Source organism: Syngnathoides biaculeatus, chromosome 15 (genome assembly GCF_019802595.1).
Source record: "Syngnathoides biaculeatus isolate LvHL_M chromosome 15, ASM1980259v1, whole genome shotgun sequence".
Lineage (NCBI taxonomy): Eukaryota > Metazoa > Chordata > Actinopteri > Syngnathiformes > Syngnathidae > Syngnathoides > Syngnathoides biaculeatus.
This window is the reverse complement of record NC_084654.1, coordinates 6,491,219-6,507,874: the sequence shown is the minus strand read 5'-3', so window position 1 is coordinate 6,507,874 and position 16,656 is coordinate 6,491,219. Positions and strand designations below refer to the sequence as shown.

Sequence of the window (16,656 nt, the reverse complement as noted above, 5' to 3'; positions counted from 1 at the left end):
TTTTTTTTTTGGTCAAACTAGTCTTTAATCTTGTCGGATTATTCAAACACACACACACGCAACGTGGCCTACGCGTGACATATTACCTAAGAGTGCACGCATGCTAGGCCAATGATTCTCAGTGTGATATGCATCCCTCTGGTGGGATGTGAAATTATCATTTTCCAAATTCGGAGTTCTGTAATTTACAATTACTGTTACCAAATCCCGATACCAAAGACCAAAGTAGTGAAAAAGAGTTTTGAGCGGAAGCACTGTAGAACAGTGGTTCTCAAGACTTTTTACACTTAGGACTACTTAAACTAGGACTAGGACACTGCCAAAATGAATGTTTACACCCCTAATAATTACATGTGACATATTTTTCTTGTCGAATTCTAATTGTTTTCCAGGATGAACTTAGGATCAGCTCTGTTTACTCTGTTGGTGGAGGTAACACACTTGTATCCCCTGTGGGTGAGTGTCAATATTTCTCCAATCATATATATATATTGCTTCAGTTAGTGTTAGCGATAAGCTTTCTTGAAGCAGATATTTATTAGACATGGCACAAACCAAAGAGAATGTCTTTGTTCTTAATGTTCGTTTGAAATGCCTGCTTTAAAATCTCGCATTGATCAAATTATTCAAGATTCCAAGTATATATTTTCTTTATGCTAGTTCCAAGTCAGTATTTCTTCTCTCAGCTTTTGTCACCTTTCCTCTTTCCAGCCCATCAAGTGACAGCAGCTGTTTCCCAGCAAACAGCCATTTTTATTCCCGGTAGAGGTGCTGTCCTTCAAGCAATGGCTCCTCTTTCTGTACGACCCCCACCTCCAATTCAGACTTCACTTACATCGTTGGCGCCAATAGCCCTTCGACCCCCTGCACCAACCATTCCTGGTAGTGTTCGCTGCAGTGGTTGCTTTAAGGTACAATTACATCTTTACTGCTGTTCGTGCTACTCAGAGACAAAAGAAAGAAAAGCAAGCCCAACGGTCTAATCAATACTACAAATGTTATTTATTTCTTGATTTGTTTAGGTTCTCCTAAAAGGTCAAACAGCATTCCAGAGAAAAGGTTCGACACAACTCTTCTGCTCCACGCTTTGTTTGACAGGACATCTACCCCCAGCAAACAAGAACCAATTATGCTCTCTATGCAACAGGTACATCTTGGTGACTCTCTTTATTTCCAACTGAAATAAATATATTCGCTTAATTGTCATTACAATATACAGGACAAATACCACAAAATTCAACTAAGGTACAACAAACAGCACTTCTTCTGGAGTGGTATGCGTATTTGTGAAAGTTGGCGAAAAAGGAGTACACTACATAGCAAGTCTTTTATTGTGGAAGTAAGTGGCGTGGGGTTGCCAAGGATGAAATGAAATTACAAAAGGAAGATCATACTAGAGAGCAAACACAGTGCTAAAATGGCCATCACTAGCACCAGCTTGGCTATACTACACAGGGGTTTACTTGTATAATACTGCCAGATTTGGTTGTTTCCCTCTGCCATCTTGCTGTTAAACTCTAGTACTACAATGATTTCTTTGCCTTTGTGTTCTATGTTTTTTTTTTGCAGTGAGATTCTTCGGGCTCGGGACACAATAACAATCCCAGCTGATGACAACACATACTTGCACTTTTGCGGCCAGCACTGTTTATCAATCTTTAGACACAGGACAAAGAAACCTGAAAAGGCCCCTGAAAAAGTAGTTGACAAACGGCCAGAGAAGAAGATTGAAAAGCCACTGGAGAAGCCTGCTGAGCGACCAGCAGAAAATGTTATTTGTAGTGTGTGCAGAATCACCAACCGGGTAATGACAATGACACAAGCTTTTATTGGAAACATAAGTTTTTGTGTTAGTTTGCCTGCTTGAACTCTGTCATGCAGATTTTTGTTGTAGAGTGTGTACTTATTGATTAATACTCCGCCCATCATCCTGATTCTCTGCACCAGATCGAGCATGAGGTGAGCCACCAAGGTCGTCTACACAGACTCTGCAGTGACGCTTGTTTTGTTACCTGGCGCAGGATGCGGCAGTTAGCCATGAACTGCTGTGAAAGCTGTGGACTTTACTGTAATAGCAGTTCGGACTCCTATCATACACTTACAATTGAAAAATCAGAGCTAAACTTCTGTGGTCCTACCTGCATTGGCACTTACAAACAGGTGTGTAAGTTCCTTTTTTTCAGGGTGTGGGGGGTACCACACAAAGCACACAAATGATTGTAATATGAAAGGTTGTGTTTCTTTATTTCCTATCCAAACAGTCCTGCCGAAAGACAATTGAGTGTGCCAGATGTCAAAAGTCTGCAATAGTGTCTGCCACCATCATGGAGCGAGACGAAAAGGGGAAAGTTCAGCTTTACTGTTCACCTGTTTGTGTTCAAATGAGCAGACCACCGCTACACACATTAACCGGTAGGACAACAGACAATCCCGCCCAAAAATGGGATAGGCATAATGATTTTTTTTTTTTTAATATTCACGTGAGATGTTCATGTCCTTTCCCTAGGGGCTGCATTCCCATGCTGCCTGTGTAAGACTGTAGCTGTTCCTCAGTATCACTTGGCAATGGTGGATGGCACCATAAGGAACTTTTGTTCCTATGAATGTGTTTCTACTTTCAGGGTAAGGGAGGTGTAAGAGTTGCATAATAATAATAATAATTATTATTATTATTATTGCTATAGTGGTATACGGAATTCTCGCTTGAATCATTTGAGTTATTCTTGGCTGCAATTTGCTGACATGCTGATTAGTTTGCCATGTTAAGAGGAAAATTAGTGACTGGAATATAAGATACATCCCTTGACACCTGCTGTGGTATTCTTGAGCAGCATTGTTGTATTCTTCTCAGTATACTTCTGGCATGGAAAGTGTTCAGAATATTTGGGGGGGGGGTGACTTTATTGTAACTAAATCACTTCACATACGCAACTTTACAGCATGATTCCACACAACGGCGGCATGTTTACATAAAACCGTTAGTGATAGGTAGCACTAGCTTCCTATGTTCCATAACATTTTTGTTCCCTGCTTGCAAGCCATTTTATATTAACAATGAAGAAAACCCAAGCCGTACTAAAATGAACGTAATCTCCTGAGTTACCACTACAATGTTTTTTCCCCATTTTGTTCGTATACTACATGCGTTGTGATGTCCTCGCCGTGGTAGCAAGTGTATCCAGTTGTGTTTGAGGTGACATGATAAGGCCCAGAAAACATAAAAGATGGGATTCTGTGGTATTGCTTTACAAGATTTTATTCCAGTAGTCTGACATATTGCAATTATGAAAGACCAAATTCGTCTCGTAGTCTGATCCAGGCATTAATTGTTGTCCATCATAGATGAGCTGTCATTCCCACGCTGGCGTTTTTTTTTAATAACTTTATTGGCTGTCACATATATACATTACTACATCAAAAGACACACGACAACACTAAAAAAAAAAAAACCTCACCACGGACGTGCTATATCCCTACTTTGCTCAAAATCTTTCTATGTAACCAGCTTGGGAGAAGCGAGACTGGTAAGCCATGTCAAGGGGGAGAAGCACATGTTGACTCCAGGGAGTTTCCAGTATTCATTACATGTGCAGTTACTGCACCCACAGACTGCCACAGTTGCGGGGTCTACAATTGCAAAGGCAAAGCAGACGAAGTTAGACATAACAGCGGCAACAGATGTTCTAACAGCCAAACTTCTCTGGTCATTAAAAGTAATGAATTCTCTTATTTTTGAAAGTCATCAGAAGACATTACTCATCTTTTCAAGTCAATGTTTCCTGTCAGACAGAGAGCGAGCTGGTTTGCATGTGGTGATAGAGCAAGTGCATTGACGTGTGCATACATGAGCTTGCGCCGTCATTTAAGAGCTCCTACTTAAAGGTCTGCTGCAACTAGTTGCATATGCATGCAGTTCTTAATAATCTGACTGAAATGTGCTACGTTTTGAAAAGCTAAAAGTTTCCGAATCATGATAATTTGATGTAAAACTTGTAATAGCTTGTTAATTTTTATACTTTTTAACAGAAAACGGGACATACGGGGTCCGATCTGATCAATGGAAAATCTTCTCCAAGGGATGCCTCACGATTTGGGCCCTCCTCTGGAGCCAGCTCAGTCCCTCTCATTCCTCAGGATTACCCATCTTCAGCCCCATATCCCAGCCACCATGCCAGTAACAGCTCAGTGCCTCCTTTGGTTCCTCCATCGCTAGGCTTGACCTCGACTTCTGGACCAGGCCAAGGCCATCCCCGAACACCCCTCGCTCAGCCTCTCAAACCAGGAGAGGGTAGACCCAGCGACAGCCCCAAAGTGACCTGCCATCAGTGTACCAAGCAGTTCATCACCAAGCCGCTGCTTTTTGGCCACAGAGTAAGACGTGCTCTGATCACAACATCTTCAGCAGTTTAAACTCTGGAACAGTTGTATAATCATACCCTCTTTTTTTTTTTTTAATTTAAACAGGATCGGATTTCTGTGTTCTGCTCCATGACATGTTGTGACCTTTATAAAACTCAAAACAATATCCATGTAATGTGTGAAGTCTGTAGGAGGGAAAAGGTGCCATTTGACACAATCCACTACAATGAGAGAGACATTTTCTTCTGCAGTAAATGTGAGTCAGTATTAATTCTTGACATTTTTGCATGCACTCGAGAAACCACAAGTCTATCAGGTTATATGAAGTATGTTTAAAATATACTATGTATGATGTTTTTGACCTGGACATTGCATTGCTCATAACCTTAAATGGCTGGTGACACTCCCCAACTTTTGTGTGTTTCAGACTGTAAGCAAAACTTCAAATTATGCATCACATCTCGTAACAAGGATCCACCCTGCCGTCCCTGCAGTTATTGCTATAGCATTAGCCAAAAAATGTTGCATAGCCACTACGGAGGCAAGCTAGAAGAGTTCTGCAAGCCCCTGTGCATGTCTCAGTACACTGTGCTCTACTACGGGGTAAGGACAAAATTCTTCAATTAAATATATAATAAATGCACAGCTATCTAGAGCAAATCAGCCCTTAAATCTATTAAGAATCTAAACAATAAATTCCTATATCATTATTAGATATTTTTATTAATATGATATCAGTCAATATAGTGATCAGTGTGACTTTATCACTCTCTTCTGTACAGATGGGTCGATGTGACAGTTGTAGGAAGCAGGGGTACTTAAATGAGAAGCTACAGTACATGGGTTCAGTGCGGAACTTCTGCAACCTGACCTGCTTACTCGGGTACTGCTCTGTGAATTTTGAATCGAGCCAGCACACTACCAGTAATGGTACTGGATCAGAGCCACCTCATGGTAATATATATTGACGTGTGATGTCAGAATTGTCTGTTGGTTGTTGAGTACCTGTAAATTATTGTGTTGGAAAGGCATTTTGTGTAGTATGTTTGATTTTTAAATGTGCATTTTTTTATTATTATTCCAGCTCCAGCCCAGCCTCACCACCCCTCAAAAGCTAACCCTGTCATAGCTGATGTCGTGTCACTCGCAAATGGTTCTGCAACTCAGCCCAGTGTGCCATCGGATATTGCTATGACTGGTTAGTTCAGGGGTGGGCAAACATTTTGGCTCAGGGGCCACGACATTTAAAATTTGACAGGCAGGCCAAGTCACAATCAGATGCGTACATATGAAAAATAATAACAAAAAAGGCATTGTTGTGTTAATACTTAGATTTTCTTGTATTGGGAACTGTGCTGTTTTGTTGATCACTTTTTTTTTGCCAGTGCATCAAAGTCTCACTTTAGTTTTGTTGTGGCAATTCACAGAATAGCAGCTGCCAACTCGCAGGAATATCACTAATCAATCAAAAAAAATATCTTAACGGTATCCAATACTTCTCACACAAGTTAGTTATATCAAAATGAACCAATAAGTTAAATATTAGTGTCAAATAAACAAAAAAGCACACTTTTTCCAGTGCACTTCTCTAAAGACTCTTAACTGACAGATAGATGGATGCCAATTGTGCTCCATGAAGGCAACTGTGTGTCTGGATACAAAAACTTCAAAGTACTGTAAGTGGCTGTTTGACATTAGGGTCATACAAACACATACACTATTGCTGCCACCACAATAATTTTGATGTGAAGAGCAAGGAAACTGACAAGATTATGTAATCGTTTAACTAGCAAAGCTCTGGATGACAAAGGCAGGGGGAAGCACTTAAGTAATGTCAGCCGTGCAGTGCGTTAAACCAGCTCATAGTCCGGACAACAATGAAGTTGAAAATCCCCACTTTTTCATTGTAAATGTGATTTAATAGAAGTATTGTAAATCCTTCAATGGGACAGTCCTTAACATCCATGCCCGATTTTTGACCATGCATGTCGGGATGACCCACAATACTTAGCACACAGGTAAAGCTGTATTATGTGTAAATTAAAAAAAAGTTACAAATTGACTTTTTACAAAGGAAAATCAAAATAGTGTGTGCACCACGTCACACTTTATGGTGTTGCGCGGTCACTGTGCATTGTAGATTCAATCACCGTCATACATACAGTATATCATACAATCACCTCCCAATCCCTTTCTTTTCACTTTTCACATATTAGCAAGTTGTGTGATTTCTAAAATGCTGGCAAAATGTTGAATAGTCAACCTTCAAATCATCAGCATACAGCCATGCTATTCTGATAAATGCTATAAACCCAGATTCAACTGTAGTCTAGATACTTCTTGGGTAATTAATGCATTAAATCTCTGTTTGGTGTCCTATCTGCTTAAACCACACCCTCTTTCCCACTAAAATGTTGTCCCTCAAACACGTCAACCAGTTTTTTTTCATGAGGTAGCTTATACAAAATGCTAATATCGTCATCTTCAGTTTATACTGTATACAAAAGGTTGCTATCATCTGGAAGCTTGCTTAACACTGAAACTGACAACGTACAGTATAGGGTTAAGGCTGTAACAATTTTGTATCGAAACCAAAAATTGCGGTCTTCAAAATTATTAACCTGTTTTGTGATTTGACACCCTGGCGAATGTGGAAAATATTCGCTTTGCCACATCATAGTACAATTAGCCATTGGCGAGGTGGTGAACAGGCACCGTGAACCCTGCATTCCCCCTTAAAACTTAGTCTACTGCAAATTCTATGCTGCTGTTAGTTATACCTTTTAATTTAGCATATTTGCCTTAAAAAAAAAAAAGGCAAACATATCATTGGCATGCCACTGTCAGAATTAATTGTGAACATATTTTGGCTAAAAAGATATACTGTACACTGCTGGATCATGTCCGTTTTTCTCCTATTCTGATGACAGGAGGACTTCCAAACTGTAGCATGGATGGCAAGATTCTTGATCATGTGTGTATTGCATCTTCTTTATAAATCAATACAGTGTATCTTCCAAAGACAACCAGACCAACATTCAAAATATTTTGTTTTGCTGCCTAAATGCATAGGCCAGTACTCAAACAGATGCCATGCGTGGACCCCCATCCAACCGACGTCAAATGAAGAACAAGTCTGTGCTTTGCCGGCCATTCACAATGGATCAAGAGAGTTTATGCCTCCTCCTACCACCATCCACAGATTCATCCGGTAAGTACATAACACCATTTAATGTCATTCCCCATTTACATGAAAACTACTACCTACAGATGTTAGAACTTGACACATATTCACCACGGGTATTAGTTATCAGTTAGTCAAAATTGGTCTTTTAGTCTTGTCTTATTGTCTTAGTATTGTCTCTTGTTTACTATTCTTATGGCGTCATACAGAGCAATTCAAAGGTCAAGTCATGTTAATTTTCACTTTTCTGCAATTCAGTTTTCAAGTGGTCAAACTCCAATTAATTAATACCTTGTCTTTTAGTTGTACTTTTCTCCCCCTACTTTTCCCCTCCCAAGCCAGCGTTGTCAACATAACAAATATGTTCTCTCACATGAAAGGAGCCAGTCAGAGGAAAGTGGGCAGTATTTGTCAAATATCACCAAAGTGGGTACAAACTGGGTCAAACAGAAGGGGCTTTTCTGGACACTCGTGTTTTCTGACACTTTTGTAGTCCATGTTTGAGAGTCACTCAATGGAAGTCTAACTACCCAAAATGTAGGCCTTTCAAATTCATTCCCACTCCCCACAGTAACTATTTAAAAATTGCTATACTGTCTTGTTGGGCTGTGCCATTAACAGATTTTATTGATTAATTTGTGTTAAGTTTTTCTCCTGACCCTTTCCAAAAAAAAAAAAAAAAATCAATATCATGGAACTTTTTTATATCAATGATTCATATGTTGTAAATTCAAGGCCCTTAATTTAAACTATCCATCCATTTTCTTCACCGCTTATCCTCACGAGGGTCACGGGGAGTGCTGGAGCCTATTCCAGGTGTCAACGGGCAAGAGGCGGGGTGCATGCTGAACTGGTTGCCAGCCAATCACAGGGCACATAGAGACAAACAACCGCACTCACAATCACACCTACGGGCAATTTAAAGTGTCCAATATATGTTGCATGTTTTTGGAATGTGGGAGGAAACCCACGCAGGCATGGGGAGAACATGCAAACTCCACACAGGCGGGTCCGGGATTGAACCCGGGACCTCAGAACTGCGAGGCCGACGCTTTACCAGCTGATCCACCGTGCCGCCCTAATTTAAACTATTTCAAGTATTTATTTGTTTATTTTTTCATAATCTGGGTTTCCAGCTCATAGAAGCCACAAAATCAGGAATTAAAAACAAAAAAAAACTGAATATTGTCAAGAAACTATTTATTTCTCAATTTTTATAGAGGGGGGGGGTGAGGGTCATATTAAATCCTTCAAAATATGGGACATTTAAAACAATACATTAATCTTTGCTTATACTATACTTGGTTGGTTTTAAATGGTTACTGTGGGAAGGAAGAAATTTCACAATGCACAAACAGAATATATGTGCATGAATGAGAGTGGTGGAGGGAAAAGAGTGAGGCTCCAGGGAGAACAGATAGAAAGGGTGGACAACTTCAAATACTTGAGGTCAACAATCTTGGAACAGCTGGCGGAAAGTGTCTGGTGGTGTGTTATGTGACAGAAGAACTTCTCTCTGCTTAAGTTAACAAGTTGCAAAATGTCTGTTATCTGACTAGACCAATGAAGAACACCTGAACACACCAGCTACATTGTTAGCATACTTGCTAGAATGTGTTATAGTGTGTATCCAAGCTACCAAATACAGCTCGTGTACCTACGTCATACAATCACGTAATTCGCCATATTGCCAATCAAACAAAGCATTGTTGCAAGTTAATTCCGTTGAGACGAAACGAAAATACGTCTTATAGCATGACATCCAGGGTTTGTCTGATACCGTTAAACATTTAGAAGGTGATAATAAAGGAAGGTATGTGGAAAAATTGGAGACACATGGCACAGAGGACCCATGTTTAATGTCGAAGTCGATGTTTTCGCTAATAAGAATGTGGAATTTCCTTCCGCTTGTCTTGGCCAACTGGATATACACATGTATCTGGTGAGTGAGTCGTTGAGATTTACACAGAAAAGTTTGAAAGCGTATAAAAGTCTGGACGCATACAAGTACTTCGTTGCTGGATCTATTCTCAATCAAGAATAAATCCCACATCGTGATGGACCCACTCAGATTTTTTTCGATACAAATACCAATACTTAAATTAATGACCCCTGGTTTTACACAAATTCGCATTCATTAATTGTGACTGGAAAAATTGCGGAAAGCTCCGGCGGTCCCTCATCCGCCACGGACTGCTTCAGCGGTTCCTCGTCCGCTGCGGACGACTTCAGCGGTGCCTCGTCCGCCGAGCACAGATTTGTCCCGGGTGGCTCATCACAGCGCCGCCCGGGTGACTCATACATACTGTCGGGGAATCTGTTGCTAGTGAGAAGTGATCCGCATATCATCCAAATATGGCTCGAAATGATAGGGTAATATTGCCCCGGTCACGTCACTCGATTGTGAGATGTTCTCTTCTTCGAAAAGAGCTTGGTGTTCCATAGCAGCTGTACCACTACGTGTTTTCAATGGCGAATGTCCCAGTGTAACATATGCTGATGACGTTGCCGGAAATATGGCTTCCACTTGGATGTCGAATGACACTTCCGCAACTTTGCGCATGAATGACACGCTCTACGCTCATATTTATTTTTTCGTATTGACATTAAAGTGAATAATGTTATGTGTATTTTTCATTACAATATCGATTTTAGAATGTCAATAGGCATGACACTGGAGCTTTAACTTTGATTCATTTTAAGTGATAACTACAGATAAAGGTGTTTCTGTGTGATGAATCTAACAAGAGACGCTATAATGGCAAGCTAATCACTGCTCCCTCTCTCCAAGCAGATATCACTTCAATTGACTGTGAAAAAGATGTTAAAAAGATGAAGACAGACGAGGAAACGGGTGAGTGTCTTATACCGATAGTACTTAGTTGTCTGTAATCGACTACATGACTAGTTATTACGCGTGTATAATGAAATCACATTGGTAACTATAGAGAACAACTGGTGATTAAAGACAGTCATTACAAGTCAGAATCGTTGGGGAGCAAACATAAAGGGATGGGAATTTTTTATTCATTTGATGAATGAATCTGAGAGAGTGACAGAAAAATTAACCCTAACAGATTAAAAAAAAAATAGAAAAGACGTTAAACTTATTTACTCTTGCCCTTATCTACTTCCTTATGTAGACCCTATGTCTCTATGTAGAACTCCAATATAGCACCCTAATAATGTAATTGTAAGTCAGAAATATTACTATATACTGTACATCCTTGTTCCTAATACAATAAAACGAATGATTATATCGGTAGCAACAGTATTTTGGAGTTTAATAAAAAGAAAATGAAAAATAACTATAGAAAATAAAAGCTAACATGAAGAACACCCATACCTGTATCATCTATCCATTTATCGTACTCACTAGGGTCTCTAACTTATTTCAGCTGACTCAGGGCAAGAGGCATTTTACACCCTCAACTTGTCACCAGCATGTTGCAGGGTGCACACAGGCAAATGAACAGTCGCACTTGCTTCAACACCGACAGAAAATTTAGAGTGCTCAATTAATTTATCATGTATGGTTTTAGAATATGGGAGGAAACTGGTGTACCCAGAGAAAAGTCACGCAGGCACGGTGAAACCATGTAAACTCTGCACAAGCGAGGCCAAATGTGAACGATACAGTAGATATGCTAGCCAGCCGGCCACTGTGCTGCCTTTCTAATATACATTTGAATATTTACTGTATATAATAATTAGAATAGTAATGAGTATTCAATGTCATGACACCATTATGTCCTATCTGCGAGATGGTGTGTACGTGTGTGTGTGTGGTGTGTGTGTGTGTGTGTGTGTGTGTGTGTGTGTGTGTGTGTGTGCGTGTGCGTGTGTGTGTGTTAGCGTGGTTGCCTAATTAAGAAAGAAGCCAATCACTGCAATTACATCATTTTCCTCACTAGATGAGAAAACAACAGGATAGGTAAGGCAGATTGATCTCAGTTGCATTTTGTGTGGGACAAAATGCAGACAAAAGTATTCACACTTTCTATGTAAATACACTTACATATGGAGGAAAAAAAGGATAAGTTTGACTGTAAGTAAGTACTTATTTGTTTTACCCAAGTAAAAGAGGGAAAAGAGCAGTCTCTTAAATGTAATGCATTACAAAACTAGACAGTAACATTCATTAGTGTCAGTTGTATACAATGCCCAGTTTGATAATTAAGAGAAAAAAATACTCTGCCCACAAAATAGTTACAGTAATATAGAGTTTATTAACTCAGGCTGTTATTCTTTCAAACCATGATTCCATGGTTTTGCTAACATTGTGAGCTGAGTTAATAAAAACAAATGCTAAATTAGATAATGATAATAACATTCAAATTCCTCTGTTTCTTCAGATTAGGCAGATTTTTTTTTCCTTAGCATAATTAATGTGTATACACACACACACACACACACTGTATTTTCTGTACTATAAGTTGCTCCGGAGTTAAAGTCACACCAAAATGGATAATAAAGAAGGACAAAACATATGTAAGACGCACTGGAGTATAAGTCGCTTTTTTGAGGGGAAATTTACTTGATAAAACCCAACACTACGAACAGACATTTCATCTTGAAATCCAATTTAAAATAAACAGCAGTAACCCTTCAGGGGAGATGGCAAGTATGGTGTTGAAAACATTGAATTTATTTTTTAACTTTGGAATGATGGGCGCTCGCATGCTATTCATACATCACAAGCAAGCAGTAAAAAGTAACATGTCTATTTTGACAAAATTTCAACTTAGAGAACAGATACTGTATGTTTTTAAATGTAGGGAGTAAAAGTTGTCAATCATCAGATACATATACTTGAAAAAATTGTTTACTTTCTTACTTACCAAAAATGGTGCAATATCTTTAAATGGAGTTTCGCGTTTCCTCTGAAATGCACATGAAAATCATTCGGTGTACTGTGTATTAATCTCCTTACCTTTTTAATTTGTGATTTAGTATTTTCTTATCTTGGTCTCTCTCATCCAGCTCCATCTCCACCCTTGGAAAATTGCTCCTTAGAGGATGATAAAGTGAAGGTGCTAATGGTGCCAGTTCCTGTGCCAGTCTTTATCCCAGTGCCTATGAACATGTACTCTCAGCACACGCCTGTTCCAATGGCTCTGCCTATAACTGTACGGTCCATTATGTTACATTTCAAATTCTATCACATTTTTGATTAAACACATTACATGCACATTTCTATATCTTCACGAAAGTATTTTTCTAGCTTCCAGTGCCCATCGTGATACCACCTCAGAATAAAGAAGTGACAGATGCAGCCATCCAATCATATCCTTGGCACGAAGAGCCTAAAAACCAGGGTAATGTTGAGGTCTCCATTGAGCAGGAGGTCAAACCCCTGGTTCCATTGCCCATTGATGTACCAGGACAGAGAAAAGATCTGAAAGATGCGGCCATCCAGTCAGAGCCTTTCCAACTAGAGACTGAAGAGAAGAATAATCCTGAGGTGGTCTCCCAAATCAAAGATGTGAGAGAAATCGCTGTACAGTCAGATCCCATGGACACTCCACCAGTTCCGTTGGTCATTGCACCCACACAGTGTAAAGATGTAAAAGATGCAGCTGTCCAATCAGAGACTTTGGATTTGGAAAGGCAAAATGAATTTGATGACTTCAAAAGATATGGGCCACCACTGAGCAAACGTGCATTAGCTGTTTCTGTCCAATTAGATCCTTTGAATCTGGAGCCAGCTGCCAATGTCCAATCTGATTCTTTGTATGAGGAGGTAGATACCAATATTCAAGTAGATCATTTGGATGTTGAGCCAGATGCCAGTGTCCAATCTGATCGTTTGGATGTGGAGACAGCTGCCCCTGTCCTATCAGATCCTTGCGACTTGGAGACTGAAGTGAAGATGGATTCTGATGATGCCAGCACAGGTGATGTCCTGACTGACTAATTTTGTATACACATTTGTTTCTCCAACTTGAGTCCACAGCGTCTAATGTAGAAAGGATTTACATTTATTTCTTGTACTCCCATGGCTTCTGCATTTGGTAGATTGTTGGGAACAGTTCAGAAGTGTTCTTTTTTTAATTTGAATTTCTCGTGTGTAATACATTGTCAAGTAAAATGATAATCCCCAAAATATACCCTAAAATTCAGGAAAACCCTTTTACCTATAAGTCACACCATCAATTTGCTGCTAGCTCTATGCTCAAAACATGAAGTATTATCCACATTGTATTGGGTTTTTCAAAGATATATGCTACTCTGTGGGCATGTGCTAACGTAATTGTTGTAATTGTTTTTATTCCTCATGTTAGGACGGTCCCCACTTAATTTACGAAAGCATAAAGTCGTAAGGCCAAACTTGATTGAAACTACACCATTTTTTTTTAACCCTTATGTGCATACATTTATACATTGTAAAGGAAATGTCTTTATTTTCCTCATGCCTGTCTCATGCACTCTTGAATTTTGATGCGGTAATTGTTTTTCCATCACAGATAACATTGGTAGGCACTAGAGGTGTTTTCCGATTTTTATTAGTTCTGTTTTTGACTGTCCCTCTCACAAGCTCTTTAATGTATTACTATTATTTTTGTAATGGTGTTTTACAGGCCAGGATAAAAGTAGAACATCAGATGTGGTGACTCCATCAATCCACGAAGTTGAGGAAAGTCCAAATATCCCACAAACCAAAAGTCCTCCTCCAGTAACATCAAGAAGGAAAACAAAGGCAGGTCGTCCGCCACGTAAAAGCCAGCCAAAAGCTAAACAGACAACGAGTGACCAACAAGCCACTGTCATTACTGAGCAACAGCCTCCATCCTCTCCAATGACTGATTTGGAGCAGGACTTCCCAAGGGGTGAGATATGGACGACTTTTGCAGTTGTTGATGAGCATAGTGTGTTATTCTACAAAATTGAAAGTTGCCACGGATTTTATTTATTTATTTATTTATGCATCATCCAAAGTTGACTGGCCCTGAAAAATACGCCTCTCGAGTTACACAAAACTTTGGACATGACCATTGTAGAAAAGTGCCAAAACATTGTAAGGGTTTTTTTTTTCATTACTCTCTTTGCAATAACAAAAGAAAGAACAAGCTTAACATTGTGTCTAAATGTACACAAAAAAAAAAAAAGATTTTTGGAGTTGTACCTTTCATGATGTAAACAGGATAGTATATTTATTTAGATGTGCGTGTGTGTGTGTGTGTGTGTGTGTGTGTGTGTGTGTGTGTGTGTGTGTGTGTGTGTGTGTGTGTGTGTGTGTATGTATATATATATACACACACACTGTAAATATTTGTGTGTACAGTGTTCCCTCATTATTTGCGGGGATTACAGTACGATCATAAAAATAGATACCGTAATTTCCGTCCTACAGAGCCCACCTAATTATAAGCGTCACCCAGTACATTTGTAAAGAAAATACCATTTTGGTGCATAAACCCCACTGGTGTAAAAGCCACAAGTGCCCATTTTGAAACACAATCTATTTACAAAGAAAGACGGTACACAGATGGAGTTTTCAGTTTTAATACCTTGGCTTAGTTTAACATAGCAACAACACGGTAGAACGAACAGGGCAGTTTAAAAAAAAAAAAAAAATATATATATATATATATATATAATATATATATATACCGGTAAAAAAAAAAAGGTCGCGGCAGCTGCACAGTAGCAACAAGACAAGGCTGGTTGAAAAAACATACCTAAGAGACACGGCAGTAACACAGTAGCAAGGCGCTAGCGCAGCGCTAACGGCTGGTTAAAAAAAATATACCGGTAAAAATCACTGAGACATGCAGGAACACAGCAGCAACATGCTAGCACAGTGCTAACTGGGCAGGTTGAAAAAACATACTGGTAAATGTCACTTCCTCACCACATTGATTCCACCGTCTCACTCTTACCTTTTCCGCTCAAGTGCCCCCTTGCGGCTGTAAGAAAAAAAATGCACAAATTCGCCGCATAAGCCGCAGGGTTCAAAGCATGTGGAAAAAAAGTCACGTCTTGTAGGCCAGAAATTATGGTCAATATTAAGGAGATCTAATTAGAGTATATCTGTATTTAAGATAACAGCATTGTTGCTAAGATTGCAACAGACTGAACACCCTAGCGGTCCAAATTGGTCGTTGGAAATTAGCTTGCAACCTTTTCAGGGAAGGGATTATGTGTTTTGTTTTGGGTTTTTTTTCTCTAATTTTCTCGTATTGTTGTATCTGTGTTAGGACTAGATTTTATCAGCAATTGCACAATTAGGGATTTTTATTGGCCAATAATTTAATATTGTCTGTTGCTAGTAATATATGTTTTGTTGTTATTTTTAAGAATTGTTGGATCTGAAGCCATCAACCCCTCAGCGAGGAGTGAAGAGACCTCGAGAAGGTTTCTCTGGTCGGAAGCGGGTAAGGTGGCAACACGGCACATTTTAGTTACCGTCTCCCTCACAGGCCTTTATAACTGTGAAACCATAGAAATCTTTCGTCCCTTTATTCTATTGACACGTGAAATTTCTGAACAAATTTTGGAATGAGAAATAAATGGTATTGGGGTTTTTCAACCATTCGTCATGTTTGGTAACAAAAATGTCCTGTCCTTGTCCTCCTTACATTTTCTCTGTACAGTCATTTTAGGAACCTGCCCCTTTATTCATTGCATTTTTCTTTATGCAGGGTCGAAGGCGAACTCGATCATTAGACCACAGTGTTCTTGTGCCCCCAGTCACCTTCACATTGAACTACATGTATGGTGTTAAGGCCTGGAAGAGCTGGGTGCAGCACCACAACACACATTCTAGAAGATGTGAGCAAAAAGTATATCTTTTTCCGTTGCTTTTACAGGATATATTTAATCATTTTAGTTTTGTCTTCCATTTCCAGCCAATCCAGTTGTTGTTAAAGAGGATATTCTTCAGTGTGATTCTGCTGAGCTGAGCTATGCTCTGTCTTGCTTTATCAAAGAAGTTCGTAGGCCGAACAGCGACACCTACAGCCCTGACAGCATTTTCTACCTCTGCCTGGGGATACAGCAGGTATTTGGATGAATCGCAAGTTCCTCTGATTTGATTGGCCGTCCATTATCTTCCCCTTATCGGGGTTGGCTCATGGGAGCCACAGCCTAAGCAGGTCCACAATTCCCTC

General features: G+C 39.6%; 1 protein-coding gene across 2 annotated transcripts in view; it reads left to right on the top strand.

Annotated features, from left to right (window-relative positions):
* The window catches only part of LOC133513093 (zinc finger MYM-type protein 4-like), a 49,307-nt gene that overhangs the window by 24,550 nt on the left and 8,101 nt on the right, over nt 1–16,656 (top strand). For both annotated transcript variants that reach the window (XM_061843463.1, XM_061843464.1), the window contains exons 7-27: nt 393–456; nt 712–911; nt 1,023–1,147; nt 1,570–1,804; nt 1,948–2,160; nt 2,262–2,412; nt 2,507–2,622; nt 4,027–4,371; nt 4,465–4,615; nt 4,787–4,962; nt 5,142–5,313; nt 5,444–5,557; nt 7,290–7,333; nt 7,432–7,570; nt 10,338–10,397; nt 12,527–12,672; nt 12,768–13,440; nt 14,125–14,373; nt 15,845–15,921; nt 16,189–16,318; nt 16,396–16,547. In XM_061843463.1, coding sequence (XP_061699447.1) covers nt 393–456; nt 712–911; nt 1,023–1,147; nt 1,570–1,804; nt 1,948–2,160; nt 2,262–2,412; nt 2,507–2,622; nt 4,027–4,371; nt 4,465–4,615; nt 4,787–4,962; nt 5,142–5,313; nt 5,444–5,557; nt 7,290–7,333; nt 7,432–7,570; nt 10,338–10,397; nt 12,527–12,672; nt 12,768–13,440; nt 14,125–14,373; nt 15,845–15,921; nt 16,189–16,318; nt 16,396–16,547 — 3,732 coding nt within the window. The remainder of the gene's footprint in view (nt 1–392; nt 457–711; nt 912–1,022; nt 1,148–1,569; nt 1,805–1,947; nt 2,161–2,261; nt 2,413–2,506; nt 2,623–4,026; nt 4,372–4,464; nt 4,616–4,786; nt 4,963–5,141; nt 5,314–5,443; nt 5,558–7,289; nt 7,334–7,431; nt 7,571–10,337; nt 10,398–12,526; nt 12,673–12,767; nt 13,441–14,124; nt 14,374–15,844; nt 15,922–16,188; nt 16,319–16,395; nt 16,548–16,656) is intronic.